The 27,495-nt window shown below is 43.4% G+C and overlaps 1 protein-coding gene across 3 annotated transcripts in view; it reads left to right on the top strand.

The window, feature by feature from the left end:
* Positions 1-27,495, top strand: part of LOC140996172 (pre-B-cell leukemia transcription factor 3) — a 59,220-nt gene that overhangs the window by 24,554 nt on the left and 7,171 nt on the right. For 2 of the 3 annotated variants that reach the window (XM_073466467.1, XM_073466466.1), the window contains exons 3-5: positions 20,673-20,914; positions 21,852-22,042; positions 23,047-23,182. In XM_073466467.1, coding sequence (XP_073322568.1) covers positions 20,673-20,914; positions 21,852-22,042; positions 23,047-23,182 — 569 coding nt within the window. Of the gene's footprint in view, positions 1-20,672; positions 20,915-21,851; positions 22,043-23,046; positions 23,183-24,009; positions 24,040-27,495 lie in introns of all 3 variants that reach the window. The other variant, XM_073466468.1, reaches the window with a different exon arrangement.

The raw sequence follows: 27,495 nt of genomic DNA, 5'->3' as shown, positions 1-27,495 counted from the left end.
CATCACCCATATCTTGACATCTTTTTTTTTTTAGTTTTTTTCCGCTCAACGGTGCTACAATGAATGTATGTTTCATGGTGTCCAAATTAGGCCTGTGACTAACTGATAATCTGCAGTTTAATCGATAAGGAAAATTATTTTCATGATTAATTGTTTCCTCTATAGAATGCCAAACCATCAGTCTAAAACCCAAAGAGCCTTCACATACTATATAATGACAAAGAAAAGCACATTTAATACGCTGGAACAAGCAAATGTTTGATATTTTTGCTTGAAAAGTGACTGAAACAATGAATCCGAATCATTGGCAATTGATTTGCTTTCAATGCACTAATTGATTAATCTACTAATTGTTGCAGCTCTAATCCAAGAGAATGAGAATTCCTGAGGCTGGAGTCTCACTAAGTAACTGTTAACCGTTATTTCAGAGCATGCAGACATCTACCAGTAATTGCACACTATGAATTTTTAAATATATATTTTGTGTTTGATTTAATATTACCCTGTTTGACTGAAGTAGCTGTAGATCTGATGGAAATACAGAACCATACATCCTCATTTAATCCAGAATGGAAACACTCATGTCGCTGACAACTTGGTCTTGAAATAGTAGCTGTGACATTTGACATCCAAATGAGACTTTCAAAGGCAGACCATGCAAAGATGTCTTAAGCTGTCCAAATATTTTTCAGGCTGCACGGCGCTCTGAATGTGTAAAGAAGGACGAGTGCTGGTGACAGAAATATCAGTTTCCTAGAGACACTTCTGCAATCCCCTCAGCACTACAACCCACACTTATCAGAGCCACAATTTATAGCTGCGGTGTGAAGTGTTCGCCTGCAACTCCCATCTTTGTATTTACACCAATTAGCACATAAACTCTAATTACCGAGATCAAGGCAGCCGGGAGTCCATAAATGCAAAGCGACATGGAGAACCAAGTCAGCTGACAGAGAGGGAAGGTGACAATAAATAGAAAAGTATCAATTAGGCATCAATGACACGATGATGCATGTGCGTGCTGGGAGGTGTCACACAGAGGGAGGTGGGAGTGTGAAATGTGCGGGGGCAGCAGGGTCCACGGAAAGTTGCACAGGCTGTGGGGTCTTGTAACTCACAAGCTGACACACAGCGCGGTGACACGTCGACTGTACAACACGCTTCCATATTAACACCACGGCACAATCAGGCACTTCTCTTGTGTCTCAGTGAAAAGTAGTATTTATCACAGCGCTGCGCCGGTAATGAGGTAACAATTAAGACACACTAATTCTAGGGGCATGCTGCAAAGTCAAAAGGTATAAAAGTTAGTTCAAAACAAGAAGGGATTTTAGAAAAAGGGTCCTTAAAGAACCATCATAATTGGACAGACTTGACAGTTTAAACTTGTGTTTAATTATAAAGTCTAGAAACTCAATCACAGCTGGAGGAAATAGAAGCTCCTCATAATGACCGAAAATGGTTCACAGACCACGCCTGAACCTCAGGTTAATCCCGATAAATTGAACTTGATCAAAGACTATAGCAGTAAAAAACTACGGCTCTGCACATTAATCTAACAAACACATAAAACGGGACCGACTCGGCTCTATAAATTAAACTCTCGCTGCAATAATGCTGATCAGGGGAAATTCTGCCAGCATTGGCTCAAGCCGCCTCTGTATGTCTCAAGTCTTGTTATCCCCTTGTCTTCATGTGGAATGGTGTTATCTGTTCCCCTCTCCTTGTGCAGAGTTTTTTTTTTTTTTTTCTTGCAGGATGGCCCAATGATGGATTTGCAAAGAGGCTGTTTACAAGAGAGTGTAGAGCATTAAAGAGCTGCCAGAAGGTCCATTAACATAAATGTTTAAATCAGACACACAAACTTATGCACCCAAAATGAAGATGTTTCCTGCATTAATCTGCCACAGCTGCCTTTGGTCCAACAATTAGTCCCCTCTCGTTTCCATCCACCACCCGCTCAGTGACCAATGTTTAGAGAAACAAAGACACTGATTAGCAGATATGTCACTGCTGAGGCAGCAGCTTCCAGAGAACTCAGAGAATAATTGTCAGTCTTGTGTGTTATGAAGGAGTTTGTGATGTTGCTGTGAGGTGTTGCAGGCCTGACTTGAAGCACCAGACAGTTTACTTCTTCTTTTTTCTCTCTCTATCAACACATGGCTCCACCGCTGATTTAAAGCCTTGTAAAAATGTCTCATTTTAAATACTGTTTGCATGCGGCCCCTGGAAGACATTTCATACTCAGCAGATTTACATTACAGCCATTATTATGATTTTATGATGCTCAAGCCTTAAAGACTGTTTCCCCAAAAATGCTTGGGAATCGTATTGGCGAGTGTAAATATTTGCCAACTTCATGTCAGATTCTCTTTCCCACCAAAAGCAGGAAGGTCCCAGACACAGACATCACGGCTCATGTTTTTTTTTCAAAGAGATAAAAGCCTTTCCCGGGGGAGGGGGTTAATGACATGCTTCTCCTTGACCCAAAATCAATCTTTCAGGTTTAAGTGGACTTCCCAGAATTTAGAGAAACAATGAAAGATATGACTAGATTTCCTACTAGTTTTTCCGGGGACAAATTCTTCTAGAGTTTCATGCTCCTCACCACTTTGCTGCAGATCAAATGGATTCTTACGCTGCTAAGAGCAAAGATAAGATGACAGGAGTAGCTAAAGTAGAATTAGCCTTTACTCGTCCTTATCTGCTCCATTATCTTGTGTTTCGGAACCTTCTGAATCAAAACTTTCGGCACATTCCGTAGACATTTCTCTCCGTCTGCTTCGTGTCCTGGAGATCCTGGAAGCCATCGAACGTATCTGAGACGAATAAAGCATGTGAATTGATTCCTCCATCACCTGGATAGGCTGTTGATTTTGGGGAGAGTTATCGCTGTTTTCCTAAGTGTGGCGTAGAGATTTGCTGGAGGGCTGAGTGATCGATTCAGCAGCCTGGAGCATCCTAGTGTGTTTATACATGGCTTGTATGGCAGCTTTCATAAGACATTTACCCCATGATTTGCGATGAGCTTATGTGTGAATAATTAATGGCAATTAATCCTTAATTACAGTAATTAGGCAAGTCACAGGAAATTAGGCTGCAGCTGGAGAAGCCCGTGCCTAGGAAAGGGAGGACTGGGGCTGAGAGAACGTGCCATTTAGTGACAGTGGAGCCGTGCTACAATGATTGTGTGGCAGGCCTCGCTTGCCAGCAGAGATAAGAGTGCAGGGAGACACAGATGCTGCTGGCCAGTGAGCCTTTGAATGGTGAGCCAGGCCTGGAAAGTAATCACAGGCACAGAGCACCAACACACCCAATAAAACCACCTATAAAAGTCCCAGCAAGGTGACCTCTGACCCCAAAACCACTTACATTTCCTCAGTTTGCTCAAAATTACATGCTAAGAGGTGGCAAACCACTTCAACAGGTTGTGACTGATGAGCTAACAGTAATTGGTTTAAATGCTACACATGGAGCTCCTTTTTTCTCACTTTTATACAACTAGATTTACCACTTATTGGGGCCCCGAGGCAGCAGACTTTAGCACCCAATGTGCTGTTAACACCAAGTTTATGAATCTGCTGTGGCTGGAAGGAGAGACGGTCCAAGAAATATTTATTTGTACTTCTAATAAAACAATTAGCCCTCTTAGAATTATTAAAGGAAACTACAGCAGGCAGAGTTGTTTGGTTGCTGATTTCATTGTTTGGTAATGGTCGGAGAGATTAGGTGGAATCTGTTCTGGGCAAAGAGGGAGCAGAAGAATAGGGATGAGGCTCCCTGTGTCTCGCTCGGAACTCATTTGTGCTTTTCCATGCTTGCCTTGATGAATTTCCGCTTCTTTCTGCTCCTGTTGCTTTCAATTACACTCTTATTCACAATCCTAATTGATATGCCAGTCTCAGTAGATGAACCATGGACTTTTTACAGTCCATTTTTCTATTCTTAGACTAACGTTTCCCCATGACAAAATGGGAGTGTGGATATCACAGATGTGAATTTTTTAGTCTTTTGTTTTCTTCAGACAGAATTTTACATTATAATAATGTACTGTTTGATTGAAAACATTTAAATATAATTTGTTTTTAATCCGTCAGGCTTATTCATATTCTTTAATATTATTTTTGGAGTCAATCATTTCAACTTCTTGCGGGGCTTCTGCTGTAATGGACTCCAACAATCGTCACCTCCTCTCATGCATTGCACACTTCTTTTTTTTCCACATAAGGACTTTAAGCTAACAGGGAATGTAAGTGAGTTGAGGAGGCATCCAACTGTGATATTACATTAACCCATAGTGCTTGGCCATGTCTGTCAGTGACTGCAGAATAAAGAGAACATGCTCCGCTCTACTCTTTAGCCTTCACAAGTGCTATTAGAAATAATGAGGATTTATAGTAAGATAAAAGACGCTCTCCTTGCTCCTCAATCCTGAATAGTCGCTCATATTCCACCATCTAAGAGCTAAATAAGACTCATGCATACAAGCATATTAAAATGATTAGTACTCGCATTATACTTTATATTGCAGTGCCTCTCACTCCTCAGAATAATGCACCAGATATGTTCAAACCCAGACATCGCCTTTTGCTATGATATGCACACATGTAAGACAATCTTTTAATCAGAGCTTTTATGTTGCAACTGTTCTGTTGTGACACTCAGAAGCCCTTAGTTCCTCCTTTATGTGTAACACGAGCAGTGGTTGGGTAACAGTACCTGAGCACCAGCAAGGCTCCTCACTAGCACAGGGAGATGCTGCTAACAGTGACAAGGTCAGCATGTTCTACAGGCCTCGCACATACATTCCTCACTATAAGTAATATAAATGAGGTTGTGTTAGCTGTAAACTCACAGCATGTTGCCTGTAAGCTAAAGGGTAACTGCACAGGAGCAACGCCTCCAAATCTCCTCCTGAGCAGCTCTGAATATACAGAGTGAAAGATGGAGCCACCTGCTCGAAAGTGGAGGTTTTTATAGAAAAATGAGCGAACCGAGGACATTTTTGCCAACGAATGCTCTGATTATTTCTCTCTTAATCAATTAGTTGTTTGGTCTTAAAGAGTGTGATTAAATGCCAATCAGTGTCCCTCAAAGCCCAAAATGACGTCCTCAACTCAACACCCAAAGACATTCAGTTGACTGTAGAAGAGGAGGAAAGAAACCAGAAAATATCCATGTTTAATCAAATAATTTTAACTTTTTTATCTTAAAAAATTAATCAAACAATTTATTTGACTGTCAAAAAAGTTGGCGATTAATTTAAAAGTTGACAACTAATCGATTCATCTCTAAAGCTGAATATATACTCATAACCTACTTCCATGATAAAGTGAGAGTGAATACAGTCTATATGCAACATTTGCGTGTATCTGGAAACTCATCCAAATTTGTCGAGTGTACAGCTTTAAGTGGGAGCAGCAGTTGGTGTTGTTAGGGGCATTCTTGTATCTACAGTGGTGTTTACTCACATTGGCAATTAATTATTAATGCAGAAGCACTGAGAGGTTACAGCGATATGGCGCTCAGGCTTTCCAAGCACTGTCTATATATGAAGAGTCAACATAGTGAGAGCTTCAAAGAAGCTCTCTGAAATGTTTCATACTCTCATGGAGAAAGCTTATTACAGTTGAAATGTTTTTCTAGGAGCCCCAGATATTCTTTGTGAATGCTGGAAAATATGGGGTATTTTTGTTTGTCTATATCAAGAGACATGTGAACAAAGAGACAGTCAGCATTTGCAGCTTACTTGGCGCGAGTATTGCAGTTCACAAGCGAGAACTTGTTTGTGCAAAAAAAAATTGTTTTGCGAAAAACTGTGAAGATTTGACACCGAGCAAAGATGTAGGATTGCATTTACCAGTCCAAGAATATTTTTTTTCTGAATACAACTCATCACACATGACTTGTGCACAGCACAAGGCTAATCAATTTTTCCCATTAATTTCAGAGATCATATGTCCGAGTAGACGCGGGGCTGTGAGGGTTTTAATAATGAGTCCAGAGATAAACATCAATTGGCAATCTGCTCTTTTTGTGGCGTCTTTGTTGCCTGCAGAGCCCTCCTGATGACACCTCTGTGGATCTGCTAATGGAGGAGGACCTGTAAGGCTATCCCCTGGCCTTTGTCTGACCCCTTTGTGGAGCTGAATTCTTCAGATGTTTGCAGGATCAAGTCACTTAATCTGTAGCACAGACTAGGGCCAGAAAAAAGAGGACAGGGAGAGCATGGGAGAGGAAGGAGGAGGAGGGGGAGGGTAGCAGACAAGCGCCTCACTCTGTCTGAGGGCAGAGCATTCAGCGCGCTGGGTAAAGAACTGCAAATGTCTGCCTGTTCTGTTATGCACCATTGTTTCATACAGAGCTCCAAATAGACAGAAACAGTGTAGCAGGGAGCTCTGGCAGGCGGTGCGTTTTATTACCGCTAGACCATAGAGTACGACATTAGTGAATATGGCTCATTAAATGGCATGGAATGTTACCATTTTACATAATTCCTCCTGTATCGTTGTTGTAAATGAAATCCTGTTTCTGTCTCTCACTGCACTCCAGTCACTCAACAGCCATTACAGCTTTCCCATCAGACTCCTTGAAAGCAGCTATCTATAATTTCAGGTCTGTGTCACACACAAAAAGCGTGCCGTACAAGCCCTAATGGTTTGGCGTGGTTGATGTGGAAAGGATATAGTGCAAATAGGAGGAAATCTGAAGAAATATTTGAGAATTAGGCAATGATGTATTCAGATGACTGGAGAGACTGGGGTGGGCAACAAATATAAATAATGTATGTGGCAGGGCTCCCAAACATAAGCTGGAATTTGCCGCCGCACTTTTTGTTCTCAATCACCTTGATGAAACAATCCCGAAGCAATGGCTGCGTGAATGAGACCACTGACAAGCTGATTTTCCACCCCTGGCATGAGGCTGCTTTCTCCACTTAATGTTCTCCGATAAAGTGTTGCACAGAAGTAAACTAGAAGAGCCTCCACTCCTGACACATGTGACAGTATTTGCATCAATTATGCAGTCTGCGGCTGCGGCAGGAGGGAGCGGGAGAGCGGGGAGGAGATAGGAGAGAAAAGGGTTTGTGACAAGACGCAGAGGCAGAAATGAGAATTTCTCTTTAAAATGCATTCTTTAGAAAATAACATTCAAGATCATTTACATGAAAGCGGCTGCAGCGGTGAACTCGACAAAGCGGCAACAAAGTCTGTGGAGCGTTTTGACACTAAAGACTTTGGCAAACAGAGTACAGTATAACGGAGAGTTCTTTGTCTCCTCTGTATTCACTGTATGCTGAATATCTACCCTGAAGAGTAGTGGAGGAGACAGTGAAATGAGGAGAGAGACTGGGTTAGAGCTGAGAGGGAGGCTTGAGTCCCTTATTGCTGAGTTCAAGCGAAAGAGTCGGGCGTAGAAGGCCGTGCAAGCCAAATAAACAGTGCACTGCGAGGGCTGGACTTAGAGAACACACAAGAATCCAAAAATAAAGTTCTTTTTAGAAGATCCGAAAGCAGCGAGAGAAGAAAACGTGTTGTTTAAATAATGCTCTCTTGGATTGCATTTAAAGACTTCATATTGTGCCGGCTAACAACTTTTTTTCCAGAAATGTGTGTGACAAACAATATTAGCAAATCCGTGAGGTTGTGATTCCCTTAAAGCCACAGCCGTAGAGGGAGATGCCTGCTTATTGGCAGAGGGAATAACTTTTAAAGCGTGTCCCAGTTTCAACAGACTCCTGCGCAGCATTTTATGTCACTGTGTCCAACCCTATTTCACATCCTAGTTAAGTACACTTACAAATCTGCTGTGCCATGGTTTCTAACCTCTCATACACATGTGGATCCACGCTAGCGCACACACACACACACACACACACACACACACACACACACACACACTCACACACAGAGAGTCACATCACTAGGGCTGTCACTGCCTTTTATCCATCGTCAACCTTCAGCTGTATGGTTTATCCGTAGTGACACTATAGCAAAGTGCTTGACTGCTTTTTGCCAACAGACTGCAACACTTTAACTGTACTTAGTCATGCATCATTATGGCAGACTCAAAGCGGTGTGTCTGGGAACGCCTGCAGATGGTGGAGGCTGAACCATTTGGAAAGGAAGCCTCTGTGACAATGATGCTTATTGCATGAGTAAGTGTGTATGGACACAGGAGTGTATCTGCGCTGAGTAGGAAAATAAAGAAGCAGCAGCAAACAGTGTTAATAAAGAGGGGGCTGTTAATTCAACAGGCTTGAGGAAACATTATCTGTTGGTGAGATATATGAAATCTACATGTAAGTCTTTGTTAGAAGGATCCTTTTATGTGCGTATTGATCAGTCATTGTTTACTCCAATCGATGCTGACTCTGTGAAACGCGCCCTCCTCTCTGTTCTTTATAGAGATTTAACCCTCTTCGCGTCGCATTCTGCCGCTTTGTTCTCCTCTTCAAACCTTCCTCCAGCTGAAAATGTGATAGCATTACTGTCACTTGTCACTTTCTCTTTATTTCAACAGATGACAAAGCTTTTACATTCGGTATTCTGCTCCACACATGGGTATTTTCAACAGATCCCTCCTGCTATTGAAAGATAAATGTTAACTTCATTCAATAGAAAGCTCATTCAAGGTTCATTCAAAGCTGACTTCTTTATTCTTTAAGGAAATGAAGAAACCATTAGCGAAATATTCACTCACGGAGAAAGAGAATCTTATCTTTATTCCGCATGACCATGCAGAGCCATATTCCTTTTGACATCATTATGTAAAACCAATTTCTCTTTCATATCATTTCCGCTGTGCTGCATTACCACATCTATACACTCACTATTCTTTATTACAAAGTAGGTGGCCTGGAGGAAAATATATGCATTCGTTCCCTATGGCATAAAATATGCATATAGGTGCCTCATTTCATCTCCAATCTGTGTTATTCCTTTAAAAATTCACCGCTGCCTGCAGTCCCTCTTTAATATTTAATTTGACAACTTTTTAATCTGTCTTTATGCGATGATGAAGTAATCGTCAGCTGTCACAAAAATGATTGAATTATACAATGGGATTGAAGTGACTCATAGGTTGTAGGCTTCATTATTTGTTTTTGCTTCAGCCGTAACGTGAGCTTGAGGGAAAGAATATCCGTTCACACGCTAATTTATCTTCCATCTTTATTCATCTTTCCTCCAAGGCCCCCCACACAAGGCAGAATCATGTATAGCATTCATACATCATTCAAATGTTTGTTTACCAGCTCTTAGTTTGAAGCAGATGGGGAAAAAAAGAGTGTATAAGACAGGGCATTTAATTGTGCATACATGCTACTTTCAAAGCCCTTCGCTTATTAGTGGGACCCGCAGAGCAATGATAATTACTCCCAATCTTTTCTTAGCTCTTCTGATCTTTAATGATCACAGGCTAGCTAAATAATTAGCGGGAACGTCTCTTGAACTAGCCACCGACAGATGCTCCGACACCCACAAGGTGAATGCGGCTGTCTCCTCAGCGAGGTGACCAGAAAAAGATTTGGAAAAACAAAACAAATAGATAATGGAGCGACTTAAATGAATGTTCCAGCAGATGAATGATCAGCTCCTGCTCACTCTGGAGCACCACCTCTGCTGGCCTCTCTGGCAATCTGGCCATGTTGGGCCCCCACTGTGGAACAGCATGGCACTGGGAGTTGTGGTAGCCAGTCCCTCTGTAGCCCCAGGCTGCCTCTACCTTTGGTATGCTACTCAAGGTTAAAGGGATCCCAGTTGGGTGTTTAACAGTGTTGTGCTCGGATCTGAATGGCTTTTTTCCTCCCATTTTCTGACACTATCTGCACTGAGGAGAGTGATCCCGGGGAACTGTACAGGACTGTTCATCTTTGGAGCCTTTTTATGCCCACAATGTAGATCCTAGCTCACTATTCCCACTGTAATATTTCTATAGCAGACCTTTAAATCCCCACACCACTGTAATACTCTTACAAAGTAGCAGGGGTAAGTGATTTGAGCTGTTTCACTGTGAGGATCTGCTGTTTGCCATACACGTGCAGCTTTTGCTGACATTCATTTTGAAAACCACTCGGAGCACTTGCGACTCGGAGTAACAATGCTGAGGGAAAAGTGCCTGCTGAGCTCTACAGTGAATATACCTCTGACCCAGACCGAGGAAAGGGAGATTTATGAAATCCACATGTTTAATACATTTCATTTTGTCCAAGGGATTTGTATTGCTTACCACAGTATTTTAGGGGTTGAAACATTCTGTATAGTCACAGCTTGTATTGTCTGAGGAGAATAAACCCTGTCCGATTCTGGCTGCTGAAGATTTGTTTTATAGCACCTCCTTTTGCCTTACACACATCAGCCATGTGCCGTCTGAGGTATTGCATTTTGTTGTGCTGAGGTGTTAGGTATACACACCCTTAATCTTTAATGCATAATCCCTTGGAAATCCGCTACGTAAATGAAAAAGATAACCCTCATATCAGTGTGGTGACAGAAAAGAAGATAGCTAGGTAATTTAATAAAGGATTGACGCTGGCCCTGCTGTGATATGGTGTGTGACCTCTGTGTATTCATTGTGTAGCGCGGAGCAGGTGAGCCACTGCTTGTAGAGGAGTAGTTCTTCCTATTCTGAAAATCCCATCCTGGGAGTGTAACATCTGTGGTGACAAACAGAATGCACCATATGGATTAAAGCGCAAGGAGGGTAGTCACTGAAATATTTGCTTTCCCAAAGTGTTGACACAGTATGAAAAAAAGCAGAACCATGCCGGCGCTTTGCCCGCTGTAATCAGGTAGCAGTTATCGCAGTGAAGTGTTTGCCTACCTAATGGTGTTTCCATTTTGTGCGAGTCTGTGTCATCGGCTTCCCATTTGGAGCAGAGGCAGGAAGGATCTGCCTTCTCGTAAACGGCAACCCACCGAGGCTCAGTGTTTGTTCTGCCTGCGAGAATCAACAAAAAAGACGAACTGATGAATCGAGTTTTAAAAACATCATAACGCGGCCAGTGGCTGCTGTGGGAAGGATTTAGTTCGTTTAGCAGCTGACCACATCAGGCCATAAATAGTCTTCCCAGGGAACGCTCGTTTTACATCTAAAATGCACTTGAGTGTAATATTGACAGATATAGCTTGTGACGAGTGATAGTCAGAATGTATGAGCGCCCATTATGCTGCTGTCAACCTCTGGTGCCAGACTGAAAATAAGCAGTTCACCTCTGTTTTCATTCAGGAGAGTGCAGCAGACAGCACCGGCTTCTCCGCTGTATTTATTGACTTGTTTTACTAGCCTGAAACAGGGTGCTTTTATACGGGCCTGCTCAGTCTTAAGACTCTCCAGACATTTACATTATTCCTGACTGAGTTACACACACGTATAAAGGAGCACGTCCGCAGGCTAGGTTAGATATATGCTCTCTCTCCACCTCTCTCATGCACCATTTTATTACCCCACCATTTTAGATATTGTTACACTGTACTTTTCTTCTATTACTGCTTCATATTCCCAACATTGAATGGTTTTGGTTGTGTTTGTATCGAGGCTAATTAAATGGCTTTTTTTGTGTTTTAAATGTGTATAAAGAATTTTGTTTTTCAGGCTTGATAAATTCTGTCTATTTGAAGACTGCATAAAAAAAAAAAAAAAAGCTTTTTTTTTTTCCCTGTACGCTGAAGCTGATTCAGAGGCATAAAAGCACAGATTTCACGAGGCTCTAAAAATCATCTTTCGCTGACTAATCTGCACAACTGCAGCGGAAGATAATGAATGCAACGCCAGAGTCGCAGCCGACACTATGATCCCCCCCACCCAGCCTAAACCTCCAGCAGTATTTAGATGATATTTCATTTTAGAATAAACCTCTTTTCTCTCCCACTGTGAAGATATTGAACTCTTTCACACAGATGTCATCTTAACCAAAGCTTATTAAAAAGATGGACATCAAAGTTGTGGGTGCCCATTTATCTTATAGCACTCTAATTGGCCACCACAGGCAAGAGAACAACTAACTCCAAAATAGGAGGCGTCGAGTGGTTGGGCTAAAGAAGAGGATGTCTAAAGATCTCTCAGTGGATTCATTGCCAATAAATCCTCTGGAATGAAAGCAGGGCTTTTCTAGGGGGGTATGGAATTTCGTAAATACATTATGAAACCTGATACGCTGAATTAACTGCACACTTCTGGCCCACGGGGTTTGGTTTCTTTGTTCTGGTGTGTTTTTGCGGCTACACTGTCCTGCGCCTGACCTGCTGCTTCAACGTTGGTTTGACATCGACCATGAGGCAATACACACTGAAAAGGTCACGCAGCGCAGCAGCCGTGAGTGAACTGAGATTCCATTTTGCGTACTCCACATAGCACGCTGCTTTGCTTTGAATCCACCACAATGAATGAAACTGATTCTTTAGCCAGAGTCCGTGCTACTCCATCAAACGCCACACAGGCCTGAGGTGAATAATGTATTATGTTTTCCACTCAAGTGGGCAATAAAAACACAAAAACAAAGTCATTAATTGCCCACATACAGTAACCAAATGCCATCAAGAGCCTGTGCTCTCATTAACCTGGCACCTAATTATCTGCCTCCAGTCTGAGTCCTGACAAGCCCCACCGTCTGAACCCTCAGCTTGGTGGTGTTGTGTTGTGTTGTGTCAGCACTCGCCAACCGCAGCCGAGGCACCATTAGGTACAGAGAAGACAAAAGCTTCTTGCAGCAAAGGTTCCCTCTGCACGCGCCGCCACAATGTTCCTCCTGTTAATGCCTTCCCTTCCAATTAAATCTGCAACTGTTAATTATTGTAATTATGAGAGTGAGCTCCCAGCTCTGCTCCCTCCCACCTCCACCCCCCCAACCCCTCCCTCGCCGGTGTGCAGAGACGCTACGGGAGCTGTTGTGTTGCTTCAGTGGCGCCTCGTCTCTGCTTCAGTGAAGCCCTAGCAGGGAATTGGATGCGTAGGGGGACTTACACATGACAGGGGTGACGTGGGGGAGATTGCACGGTTCATCTTGGATAACTGGGCGAGCAAGTCACAGCCAATGGCCATGCCTCCAGTCTAACTCATTAAATGGTGTGTAAAGTACATGCTGGGAATAATTAGCACCAAATAACCTTTTTTTTGTTACCTTGTTCGCACAACAAAAAAAGGTGGAGTATCATCTGTAGGTGTGCAATAAAACGATTCAGCTGGTCAAATAAAACGAGGGAGATGATTTTCTCCCTGCAGTCATTCACTCATTTGCTTTGAAAACTCCACAGCTATTTCACTCCTTTCTCATGGTAATGTGAAGCTCTATTCTCGCCATGTTCTTTGAGAGACACTTGCGATGGATCCGAAGTGATGTGTTGAGTATAAGGAGAGCTGAAAAAGAGTGGATGGCAGGCCGGCTGCCTGTTAAGTCTCTGCGTGTCTCAACATCCTCTTTGGCCTGCTTCTGTCACAAGCTGTTGTTTGGCCCGGACCTGATCCGCCCATCCACTCCTTACACTGCACTCTGCAGACCTAGCAGTAACCTGCAACATCAGGCTCAGGATGCTTGCAGAAACAGCACTCTTGTTTCAGGTGCGTGCAACCCAAGACACTGGAGGTGGATGTGTTTTTGTGAGCTTTATCAGTCCTCACCGAGGAGATGCTCTGAGAATGAGCACGTCAAGCGCAGTCTTATTCCAGTGCCGTAACCTCAGTTGCCTCGTAGCAGAGTCCTTACACGCGAGCACAGCTAGCAAAGGATTCTGGCTTCACAATTTGGAGCTGAATTCTTCTTCTATAAAAGACACTGAAGGAAAGAGCAGCTCCTTCTGCTTCAGGCAATGCAGCCTTTTCGTAGATACACTGCAAAATCTAAATGATGGACTGTCAACTCTCTTGCAGAAATGCCACTGCAAAGAATAATCTCTCTGGCAGTGGATCATGGCTGGCTGTATGCTACCAATGCCGTTTCTTTGTTTATGCGAGCATGTAGCCTTCACACGCGCACATGCAGACACGAGTGTATGCACATGCACAGATACACACACAAATACAGAACACATATACAAAATGCTTCAAGCCTAAATCCTTTCTTTGGGAGCATACAGTGAAATATATGGGATTAATAACCTGAATAGCATTATTTTTTTCACCTCTAGCCTTTAAAATAATGCATGCTTGGCTTGGTGTCTGGATGAAGTTTGCCTGCGTATTTGCCTGGTTATCGGTGTGTACAAGACCTGCTGTGTGACCTGGTTTCATGCAATCTCCATCTTCTAATTAGGAGGCTGCAGAAAGGCTGGAACGAGAGGAGGAGTGATTAGTTGCCTTTGGGTATTTCATAAGTGGCTTTCAGTGCCACATTTGCATTATTTGCTTGGGGTCTGAATAACAAATCAGCCTACCTTTGCAGCAAATTGAGGCTAGCAGCTAGACCATCAATACATGAAATATAAAATGAAAGTGAAGAAAAGAAATAAGCAAAACATGGTAACACAATAAAATGAAATATTGGAACACAAGACACAATAACTGTCCCAGACCACCTACAGAACAGAGATTAAAATATTATTAGACTCTTCTATTGAGTGTATTTTCCTTTATGTTCATCTCAGATTTGGGCTGTCTGCCTTAATAACACACGAGTGTCTCAGCGATCGCGGCTCATTCTGTGACCAGCAGACCATGTGAACCATGTGAGCCCGATGCTGGAGCCCCATGCTGTATGTGTTCTGTAGGGTCAGTCAGTGTGCTGATCTGTAGCGGAGGTCCTGTCCACTCATTTGGCCAGTCTCCCCAACCGCTGCGTGCGGCCGCCACAGCCAGGCCTGGTCAGCCATCACCGCACCACTTGGCCGTTTGCCCACATCGAGTCTTAGAGGGCAGGAAACAAAGCGGGCACTCACACGTCCACATATAAACACACACATCACACACACATGCACACATGATCACAGCGAGTGACAGTGGCTCTTGTTTACCCGGCCCTCCCGCCCTCCCTCACTCTCCTTTCATCCTCTCCCTCTAGTCTGTCATGTTGTGTGTCACTTCCCACAAATGTCAGTGCCACCATGGGACAGTGATTAATTTTGGTGTGCTTGGCAAAATGTCTTCAAGATGTTTGTTTGGGTTGTCTTTTCCCACCCCCTTGCCCACCCCCGCTCCCTGCGTGTCTTGGAGTCGTGGGTCGAGAGTGGCAAGCGCCCCCTCCCCCTCCCCTCACGCCCCTCGCCCCCGCTGTCACAGCCTCCTCCCCCTCTTTTGGGATGTGGGCGGGCGGGGGCTCATCATCATCGAGGGACAAAGGCTACCTGAACTGACAGAGATCTTCTTTTCTGACCAGAGCCACTTTTTGTCACCCCCCTCCACCACCTCCATGCGCTGTCTGTTTAGTGTGTGCTGGTGGTGTATGATGGGAGAAGTCTTGACCCAGCACTGAGGGGCTGTAACACTTCACTGTCAGCGCGGCTGATTAGCTTATCAGTCACCACACTGGGAGGAAATACATCATCATTCTAGACAGGGATTCCCCTGTTCAGGGCCTGTTCCCTGCTTCCTTTTACTCCACATTTAATCACCAAACTCTCTGTCCCCTCCAGTATTTCAGCCTCACCTCTAAAGCCAGTCCTCAGAGCTTTACAATGACAACTTTCTTCCTTTCATGTGTTTTTTTTTTAGTAAAATCAGAACAGCTGCATCAGTGTGTTAAAGGATACGTTCACCCAAAAATGAAAATGTAGTCATTATCTACTCACCCCCATGCAGATGGAAAGGAGTGAACAGGAGTAGATGGGGACTTGTTTTAGGAAAAAAAAAGCAACTAAATAAAAACACAAAATGGCTTCACACAGCTCGTCCAGTTTCATCCAAGTCTGCGGAAGCTCCAAGATCCCAAACTGGTTTGAGAAAAGTTATTATTATTTACACCCTTTTTTAAGGAGAAAGCTTGAGCCCACCCCCATCTAAAGTGGGTGCATGATCTCAGCCGTGTATTGAGGGTGTAAAAACGTTTCTTTCAAATCAATTTTGGATCTCTTGGCTTCCGGAGACTTGGGTTACACCGGACTAGCTGTACAGAGCCATTTTTTTAGTTTGTTTATTTAGGTTCGAAAACAGGTCTCCAGCTACTTCAGTCATTAAGGAGAACGCTGCACCGCTGTTTTACTGTGAAACTCCAGAAATTTTTAGCAGACTACAAAACTTCACCCAACTTTCCATCGTCATGGGGGTGAGAAGATAATGACTGAAATTGTATTCTTCGATGAGCTTACCCTTTAAGGCACTTCTCATTTTAATATGCAGACACACGCTGATATGTTTTGTGAGGAAAACAGAATGAGCCATCTTCCCAAATTCTTCCTTTCAGCTCACTTCAACAAAGAAAGTGAAAGTGGCAAATGTGCTTCGGCTTCCCCACAGTGTGGCATCAGGTATGGTAATTACTCTGCCATTAACATTGGGAATAGTTAATGTGTATTAATGTGTTAATGGCATGTTAATTACTGTACATGCTAGAGAGAGCCCGCAGGCATTCTCTCAGATTCTTTGTGCCATGTGGATGTAGGCCAAGCTTAAAAAAGGCTTTAAGAACATCGATGAAAGAGGATCCTTATGTTTCATTTGTCAGAACAAAAGATTTTCAATGGTAATTTGATCCAGCTCCCTGCTCCTGCAGCTGAAAGTCACTGATCCAGGCGCCACGACAAAGGAGATGATATGAAGTCAAAGGAGACGTGGAACGCGGCTGTAGTGACACTGGCCTCTTTGTGAAATGGATACTCTAAGCCCTCTGTAGTCTCTAGTGTGTAGCTTTGGCAGCGGGTTTTAATAACACGGTGGATTAGAAGCCTTGGATCCTGAGTGCCAAGCCAGAGTTAAAGCTCACCTTGGACGAGCCTCAGTAACAGGCTAGATGCCACGGTCCTCCTCCTCCTCCTCTGAGCCTCCTCCTCTCCACTCACACCGTCTACTCCACGGCTTTAAGAGAGATGACCTTTGCAAATATTGACAGAAAATAAATTCTGTTTCGATTAGTTAGCTTTGGGAGACCTTTGCCGATCAATGCAATTAGATGAACAGAGTGTCGATATGTGGCCGGAGCCGTTCACTGGAGGCACTGGCGAGGAGAGGAGCTGCAGGAGGTCAGGGTTACTCGTAATGAACAGGATGTTTTGGAAACAGCGGTGGAAGTGTGTGTCGTCAAACACGGTTAAACACCCAGGCACATTCTGCAATCAGCATTTAACATCTTAGAAAAGAGTCATTGCCGAAAAAAGTGCGTAAAAAGAAAAAAAATCTCTCACTTTATCTGTAAGAAGAACTGCTCTTCCAGTGCATTGTCTGACGTCTGGCAGTGCAGCCAGTGCAGCAGAATGAGGTGGAGAAGCCCAGAGCCACCCCTTCCCTCTTCAGCAGGCCACATTAACCCAGCAGGGCTCTGCCTTTATGGCTCTCCTGCTCACACTTCAGTGATGAGAGTAAACAAGCAGCGGGCCAAAGGTCAGCTAAGCCCACAGAATAAAAGAGGGCACAGGGGGAAAAGAGGTGGGAGGAAAGGAGAGCGGCCCGAGGCAGTGCTCAGATCACTGTCAGGGCTTCAAGCAGGGAATGATGTACGAGACAACAGCCCAGGACCGGAAATGATTATAAACAGAGAACAGGGGAGAGTATATGAGAGAAAAGGGCTGCATTGTCTTTATCTGTCAAATTTGTTACTTCCTCGGATCTGATACCGACGGTGAAACCTGTAAAAAATGAAAAGGAGAACCACCCCTGACTGATAGGGATGGATTAATCACAGTGTCTCCTTTTGTCTCCGTCACACAGGAGAAATGAGGAGCAATCATATAGGCAAGTGCTTTTTCCCCAGCTCCTCCACCTGTATTGTTAAATGACAAATGAGGCAGATTAAGGACATGTTACATTATTATAAGAATTTCAAGTTTTTTTTCTTCTTTTACATCATTAAATTCGTTCTGGTAATTAAGTGAGCCGGCATCATCAGAGTTATGTGAAATAACTCGACCATATATGGATTTTTCATTCTTAAGTTCCTTTTGCTCGCAGGCTTTACCAAGGTGACACGACTCCCACACTTTCCCTTTGCACTGAGATTAATCCCACTTTGACTGTGGAGGTGGATTAGAGCTCAACTCGGGTGCCCAAACTTGTTTTAATACCCATATCATCAGACAAAAACAGGATAAGGATTTGAGCAGCATTGCAGTGCTAGAATGTGACTGTGGCTTTGCAAGTTACTATACAGATTTGTCAACCACACAGCAAATTAAAGATATTATCTCGCCGGAGCCTATTTTGTGGAAGTTGTGTGATGATGCCGAGCTTAGACAGTGAATCCGCAAATCTTTAGCTCCTCCAACAAAAGGTGCACAGGAAGAGACAGCGAGATACACCTGGGTTTTTTGAAATTATTTTTCCGTAGGCTATGTTGTCTTATTTTTTTAAACTTTTAGTATTTATGTGCCTGAGACAGACGCGTCATCTCTCCCAGCTCGTGTGTTATGAATGGCCAGCCGTAGCTGCTGTGGCACAAATACACCCTGGTGGACTCCTGCAGGGCCGTGTGCTTCTCAGGGCAGCACAGTAATCATTTTTATCCTGCTGATTTCCCAAATAGAAATGGACACGTATGATAAAAATGTCACGGCCACTCCACATGTCAGCGGACTAACAGGATTACATGTCACTTTCCAATGTCTCGCTCTGTTTTCCTTTGCCATGAATGGCCACATTATTGCACACAGGAACTTTGTGGTAATATATGGTAAGAGACTAGTAGCCGTTTATGGCTTGTGATTATTTAGTTTGAATGAAACCAGTGATTTATGCCCATTTAGCTGAAAAGCCCTGTAAATTCCCCCAGCTGCATTTCCCCTGGATATAGAGTGAGTGGAGTGAAAGTGACAACTGGGTTTGGTGTGGAAATGTACGCTGCGTCCCAGAGTTATATTTAATATACCTGACATGAAAAACATGCCTACCTACTTACCACCACCCGCAGCACAAAGGAAAGTGCAGCCTGCTGAGCTTGTGTTGAATCAGAGAGTGGGAGTAAATACTGAATTAGGAAAATATGAGCTGTAGTGGCAGACAAACCACCAGCTATTAGAGCATGTTGAGATATGTAGCCGGGCATCTGGTCAGTCAACACTTGAATCATGTGCCGTTTTTGTTTCATGCTGCACAAACTGGAAGAGAAACAGCCGAGCCCGTCCAGAACGAGAGCTTTGGGTGGAGTTGTGCAGATGCAGTGTGATGTGGACGAGGGTTAGTGGAGCAGCGGCATATTGTCCACATGGATGGCTTGGCTCTGCAAGCCTGATGGAGCCTTGTCCAGCATCTCAATGTCTCCAACACAAATAGCCACATTCATCCACTCCTCTCACACCATTACACCTAAAAGACTCAAAGCCAGCCGATCCATAAATAGAGGCAAATTTGTTTTTCAGTGGCACTGCAGTTGAACAAAACACCAACAGAGGTGAAAACATCAGAGGCTACAATATGATGTGTTTCCTATTTTTTTGTTATTCAAGAATGTGTTTGTGAGAGAAGGAGAAAGAATAAAAGAGTGTTTTCTTTCTAGTATTTACTCCCGTTGATGGTGTGCAGGGTCAGTCGGTCAAAGCGTGGTAAAAGGGCTCCTCTGATTGCATGCCTACTGGCTGACACAATAGAGGCACTAATCTTCTTATTTAGAATCCAGAGGCTGGCCATATCTTAATGAAGCTGTAATGAGCTGTTGAAAATCCCTGAATTGCGGGAGGGATTATTGAATTGAAACAACTCTGGTAATCATAACGTTCGAGTAGCCACTCAGTATTTACTGCCCATTGAGCCACATTTCTATCCACTTATTAGAGTGGATTGCTCGAGCTTGTTTTTGTTGTAATTCTGACCCGCAGTGTTTTTTTTGTTGTTTATTCTTTGTAAAGCCTGGCATTGTGGCTGCATTGCCAATGCATCAAGGTGTGTGTGTGTGCTATCTGCCGGGTGATTACGACTCGCTGACAGACTGGTGAGACAGAAAAAACGTAGGAAATAAACAGCAGGGTCTGAGAGCAACAACATTCGGAGAAAAAAAACCCAAAAAAACAAATTCATGAGCACTTTACATAAAATTGACTCTGCACTCATTTTGCCTTGTTTAGAGTCTTATTTCACCAGCACATTTTTATTACTTCTTAGAACACTGCAAAATCCGGATTGTAAAATAATACAAGACTCAAACCTTATGAGCAAATAGAAATGAGGGAAACAGCAGTTACTCGTTGGAATTCCCAGCAGCCACTGTGTTGAAGACAGAGACTTACTCGAGGTATAGTTTTCTGTTTAGCATCCTTTCACAGAGTAGAAGTGCCACTTCACCATTGAGCATTTGTCAGTTTATGGATGTTGCTGTCATGTCAGCCTTCCCGTACACACAGTGTGCAGCGCAGTGTGTAAATAAAAGAGAACAGCCATAGACATGGGCGACAGGAACACAGCACATACACAGGAGGCACCCAGTTCATACCTGCAGGGGAAACATCACACTATAACAGACTACGCAGGCGTAATGCTTTTAATTGCACTTAACAATTCAGACTGGACCCATTAGATCTGTTTTAGTTTCCATTGTTAGGATGATTTTTTTTTCCCTTAATGGCATTAGCTGACCCTCTCTCCCTGCTTGTGTGTCGCTGCAGGTCTCAGCATCCGTGGTGCCCAGGAGGAAGACCCCCCAGACCCTCAGCTCATGCGTTTAGACAACATGCTGCTGGCAGAGGGCGTGGCGGGACCAGAGAAAGGGGGCGGATCTGCTGCCGCCGCAGCTGCAGCCGCCGCCTCGGGCGCAGCGGGCGACAACTCCATCGAACATTCCGACTACAGAGCCAAACTCACCCAGATCAGACAGATCTACCACACAGAGCTGGAGAAATACGAACAGGTGAGGAGGAGAACGGTTTCTTGCTTGAAATATCACACCACTTCATGCACTTTTGCTCTACATCCAAGAAAAGGAGAAAAGATTACATTCAGTTCATTTTGTCAACATTAAAAGGTTTAAATAGCTCCCTATTTGAAATGTTCAAATGTGTTCAAATGCACCTTTTTGAGTTGTACCTTATACTTAACATCAGCTCTGAACAGCCATATCAGCTCATTCCCTGCATTAGCCAGAAAATTGCAGAGAATATGCTGGGAAAGAAATTGCAATATTACTCACTGTATCGTGGCAGATTATAGAGATCCTAAGCAGCACCTTATTCATCTGTGTTAAATGAAAGTATGATCAGCTTCTTCACCTAGCACTTTGAGCCTGCCATTAAACACAGAGGCATTATGGGTGAAAATAGAAGGTGTAACAGTGATGCCTCAGCAAGCCAGTGAGGTAAATTAGACTAATTTACTCGGTGCACTCTGAGAGAGGAGGTGGGTATGCGGGGGCACACAACACTTCGCCTGGAGTAAATGCATCTTTCTTAAGGGTGTTTCCAGGTTTTAATTATCTAAATGTAAATACTTAACGAATTTTACTCAGAGTAATGAGCTAAAGTGTGCACTACGTAAATGAGTTATTCTAATTAATCATGTATGAACTACTGGTTTAACGAAAAGCTGTTTAAATTCTCTCTGCATTAGGGCCGAGCCAAATTGCAAATCTGCATTTATATTCAAAGATGACTTCACCTATTATGTCATCACTGTAATATATAAAAAGTGCACAGAGAGCTTACGTGTAATGAACTCATTTCATATATGAAAAATGTTACAACTTTAGAATATCAGTCATGGAGCTTTCGTCAGTCGTAAAAAGCTCACCGCTGTGGTTTGGGAAATTTACTAAACTCACTTTGGCTGTTTTCGTCTCTATCACTTGGCAGGCATGTAACGAATTCACTACCCATGTGATGAACCTGCTGAGGGAACAGTCTCGCACGCGGCCCATCTCCCCCAAAGAGATCGAGCGCATGGTGGGAATCATCCACCGTAAGTTCAGCTCCATCCAGATGCAACTGAAACAGAGCACCTGTGAGGCTGTCATGATCCTGCGCTCCAGATTCCTTGATGCCAGGTCAGTGGATCGTGTGTGTAGCATATATACGTATATGTGTATGTGTGTGTTTGGTATCTAGAAACTTTTATTGCTTCCGTGGGCGAGGTCATTTTTAGACTGTGCGCAGGCCCGAAGTTTGTTTCCTCTCCCACTTTTCTGGCACAGCACACAGTATGAGCTCTGCTAAAGATGCATGATTTTAATAGTGTCCATGTTCCATGCATTATCCATTTTCAAGACAATCATGCCCCCACACCTGAGAGCAGTTAAGACCAAATGAAATGGGGGGCGAGTCATGTGTAATGGATGGAGGGGAGGTCATCGGCAGGTGTTGTGGATTACACTAATCACTAACAGTGTGGTGCAGTGTGGAGCTCGGCAGAGAGCGGCACAAGTTGGGGCCAAACAAGCCAAGTGGAAGCACATTTGCTGCCCACTGCCTGTGTGAAGCGCGGTAAACAAGGCAAAATAAGCAAATGCTCAACAACATGATAAGTAGTGCCCTTGGGAGGGAAGGGGACCCAGATCTAGTTAGAGTTTGCTTGTTTCTACTGGAGATCCCTGGGGCTGTGGCACTTCAGGAACAATGCTCAACTGTGCATGCCGTGATTTCTATAATGTACCGAGATGCACTCCGACTGGGCTTTGCGCTCCATCACAAAGCCCACCCATCCGCTGCACTAAACTCTACACATTACACGCTTGGACTGGAGATTGGAGACCAACAGACCAAATTAAACATTGTATGTGTTTTGTGACTGTGTTTGTTTGTATGTATGTGTGTGTGTGTGTGTGTGTGCGTGTCAGTTTATTGGTTGGAGTCTGGTCTTCTGTGTGTTGACGAGACTCTTGGAGCAGGACACGATATTCTGCTCCTGAGGGCCCTTAGAGCCCATTCCTCATTATTTTCACCATTTATGTGTGAGATTGATTGTGCAATTTGTGCGATCCAAATGGATGAGTTAATGCTGGTCCCGCTAATAGGCTCACTCGGCCTTTCTCTCGTTTTGCTCCCCACTCAGGCGGAAAAGGAGAAACTTCAGCAAGCAGGCGACGGAAATTTTGAACGAATATTTCTACTCGCACCTCAGCAACCCGTATCCCAGCGAGGAGGCTAAAGAGGAGCTGGCCAAGAAGTGCAGCATCACAGTTTCCCAGGTGGGTAGTGTTCCTCTAACAGTAGCTGGTGGGTAATCAGGGTGGGAAAGGCTAAAGCCTAGAGGGATAGTTACCGTAGGTCACACCACCAAGACACAATGTCCTTAGCTAACCTTGACATTGTGGCTGCCTAATGATGCTTCAGTCAAGGCTGGTCCCAGCCAGTCAGAGCAGGGCCACAGGGAGGGGAGGCCTATATCATCTTGGCCTCAATCAAAGCACTATGCTGTCCTTCCTTAGTCGCCCCAACGCTGGGTCCCCTGCCATTTGCCCCTCTCATTCCCATCCACCATGTGTGCTCCCTCTGTTGCCTGGTCAGTCGCTCAGGTCATAAGCTGGGAAGAAAAATGGCATCAGCCATTACCTTAAGAACTAAAGTCTGGTCCTTCAAAACACTGGATGATACTGGTATTTATCTATATGTTTGCTGTTCAAGTGACCTTGCAGGACTCTGCTAATTCTTAGTTCTATTTTAGATTTAATGATGCAACTTTCCCACTTTAAATTATATATCTATATATATATATCTCTATATATATAGCATAGCCTCCTTGTTGGGTAAACCTGAAGGCAATATCTCTCACACCTTACCCCCACATCCAAAGTATTATCACCCTGTGTTCTCTTTCTCTGCTATGACTGTGACTAGATTTTTTGATGGTCTATTGTTCTATGGTTGTCCTCATGAGACACGATATCAGAGAAACATGAATCTATACAATAATCTGCAGTGTTTTTTTCTGTGTGGGGAGGGGGTGTTGAGGGGTATATTGAGTGTAGTCGTGAAGAGTCAGATACTGTAAAAGCCCATTCTTTTTTGCCTTCAGGGGGTGGGAAGCACCATCACAGTATCACAGGTATGTCATAACTTCTCCTGATCCACTGTTTTCATTTTTTTGTACCTCCTTTGTTTCTGTATGTAATAGCCTCACACTGCACAGAACTTCCCTCCCTCACACTTTTGGACCAATGCTAATGCTATCATGAAATGCAGCATTTGACGTTTTGAATTTACATTTTGAAAAAAGAGTGGATTTTAAGCATTTACATCCCACCTTAAGTCCCACAAGAACACAGACTATTTTTGATCCATATTTTTGAACTACACCCATGTTATCACCATATTATGTGTGTACAAATGTGTCACATGAAATTTTACTTTTTTGGCTATTGTTCACCACATTATTTTTATTTTGTTTTGTTGTAGAGCGTCGACTAATTGTGTGGTCTTTTGAAACTGCACTCTTTATCTACCCACCACGTGATTACTGTGTGCTTTGTGGCAGTTAAAGAAATGGCCACCGACCCTCACAAATGGAGCTCCACTCACAAGAGCAGGCCACTGTACTCGTTCCCATGAGAACAAATCAGTCTGTGCAGAAATTAGAGGGCTTTTAAAAATTCACTTGAACTCATCTCAGGCCCCATTAGTGGCGGACTCCTCGACGAGCGGAGGCCACGGCATACATTCTTATTGACTTATTCTTAGTGCTTTGGCTCATTTTAAGTGAGTAACAAAGTCGGAGGCTGGACGTGATGCCGGGTGCACCGTAAGTGTGTTATCAGTCACCGTTTTCCCTGCCTCTTAGAGTCACAAACCGCTTGCTGTGGCCACTCCGAGGGCTCGGCTAAGTAATTTTTCAGACACCCCCGAAATACTTTTTGCAGGCTTTGTTGATTGCATAAGCAGTTCATTAAGTAAAAACCATCCGTCGTGAATGGTATGCCAATAACGGTCCGCGGCCTTGCACAATACATCATCGCTGACGAAACACCCTGCATCATTTTAGCAGAGATCATTTAAAATGCAAGTGATGCAAAGTCTCTTTACCTCAGGAGATCCCTGCAGTTCAAATCCAGTGTTTTATTTATGTCTAAAGCTGCAGTGATAACCTCGAAGGAAAAAAACATATTGAATGTATACATTATCTGGCTATGTCAGTGTGTCTGATTTGATTAATACTGAATCCTGCTTGTTCATAGAACGGCTCAAGCACATGAGCTACTGACATTGTTACGATTGCCAGTGCCTCTACATGCAGGATGCTGTCTTATTCGCTCTCTCACTTGCATGTGCTGTGCTGGACTCCTGAATGAAGTCATGGGATTGGATGGCTGTGCTTTGTGTCAGGGTTTATCGAGGCGATATGATCTGTGTCAATGGTTCGACATTTAAAGGATAAGTTCACACAAACACTAAAATGTTGTTAGTGTTTTATTAACATGTATTTATGTCATTATCTACTCACCCCAATGCCGGTGTAAAAACGGATTAGGTTTTGTGGTCCACAAAACATTTCTGGAGCTTCACAGTTAAACAGCACTGCAGCATTCTCCTAAATAAGTGAAGTAGATAGGGATTAGTTTTAAAATGAAAGAAAAACAAACAAATAGCTCTTCCGGCATAATCCAAGTCTGTGGAAGCCGCAAGATTTGATTTGAAAAGACAATATTTACACCCTTTTTTTAAGCCGAAATCTTCATTGTAGCCGCTAAGCTAAGGAGGGTTAGCACGCATCTTGTCTATAATGGGTGCACAAGCTTGACTGTGCTTCGTAGGTGTAAATAATGTCTTTTTAAATCAATTTGGTACTTTTTCCATTTTAAAACAAGTCCCCAGCCACTTCAGTTTCTTGGGAGAACGTTGCTGTGAAGCTCCAGAAATGTTTTGAGGACTACGAAACTTCACCCCACTTTCCATCAGCAGTGGGCTGACTAGATAATGATAAAACTTTCATTCCGGGGTGAACTTATCCTTTAAGGCAGTGCAAAGACTGCTCTTACATTGCTTACATTTTTCTTCTGAGTGACACTTTTCAATATTTCAGATCATAGTGAATTTAGAGAAGCCAAGAGTTCTTATTCATTATTAATGCTGCCTGTATAATTGATGGTATCACAGCTACCGAGACCACCGTTGTGTATGTATTTAAGGCTTAGGGCACTGTAACCTCACATATATTGAAATCATAGACAGATCATGCATTGCCTTACATTGACTAGCAAGCAGTATTGACCTGAAATAGGGTGAAATAGTTTGAATTATTAACTACAGCTCCGCGGCCTCTCTAGTGGGCAGCATCGAAGGCTACGGTATCGTGTTCTTGCAAGGAGTCTGCATGGTCATTATACAATCGCTGCCTTTGAGGCTGCTGATGTCAGGTAATTCAATCTCACAACCTAGTTCTCACCACACATAGGAGTCAATTGAATGCATGGCCTGCCACAAGATAAAAGGGAATTAGTTCTGTAGATTGGGTTGTGCTCCACACCTTACAGTGCAGTGCATTTGTTCAATATTTAGCTGAACCCGAGAATCACTAAAGCCAGAGTTCAGTGGGCAGGAGAGGAATGTGTAGAACGGAGAAGGGTGTTGTAACGTCCAGAGGATTCGATGCCTGTCCAGGCTTGTAACACCATATAGCAGCAGAATACAGTCATAAAATACTTCATTATCAAGGACATGATTGAAATAAAGTTTATGTTGCAACCGTCACTAACTTATGAAATAATTACATTTGATAAGGAAACTGTAGGATTAGCGTTATTGCCATATTGGTTTATGTAAAAAAAGTAAACTAGTGTATATCAACCACTGTCAACTTCCAGGCTTTATGATACAAATACGTCTTCATGTACAAACACCACAACTGACATTTTAATAAATGTAGTTCTGTGTAATCCACTGTTCGCACGGACATTTTCTTCAATTAAGCAAACTGATGAGCTTTAGAGAACATTTTCCATGATTTCCTGGGGTTTGTGGGCACTTTGCGAGCTGTCTAAAAGAGCGAGAATATTGCATCGTCTTTGGCTCTACAATCCACCATAAGCAGGTTAAGTAAAAAGGATGATGGCCAGGGCTTTCATTGCTTCCAATTAAACCTTGCTTGTTAGTTTAACCTCTAGGTAAACCCATCAAACAATTGATGTCAAGGAAACCCTGCCAACAGTGGGCCTCGGCTGAATGGTCATTAATTTTAATTGCCTAGATATTAAAGATTTAGAGCACAGAGACGTGCAGGATAGAAATGATCTGATGTCCTGCAAATCCAGTCAGTTTTTACGCCACAGCATTGGCGGGCTGCTGGGGATATTAAAATTTAAGCACATGGGTGGAAATTAAATAAAGCGTCATTAGGGGCAGCTGCTCTTTGGCTGGTCCAGCCGTGGGCTGCAGGGCCTGAGAGGGGGGCAGCAGCACCGCGACAAGACACTCTAATTTATAGAACCATTAAAAACAAGCATCACCTCATTATTATTCCACAGTTATTGCAGAGCCAGCATTCACACATAAGGTTCACCCCTCATGC

The sequence above is a fragment of the Pagrus major genome, chromosome 5, assembly GCF_040436345.1.
Source record: "Pagrus major chromosome 5, Pma_NU_1.0".
In the NCBI taxonomy this organism is placed as follows: domain Eukaryota; kingdom Metazoa; phylum Chordata; class Actinopteri; order Spariformes; family Sparidae; genus Pagrus; species Pagrus major.
Note: the sequence above shows the minus strand (reverse complement) of the source record. Positions and strands in the feature narration are given on the sequence as shown.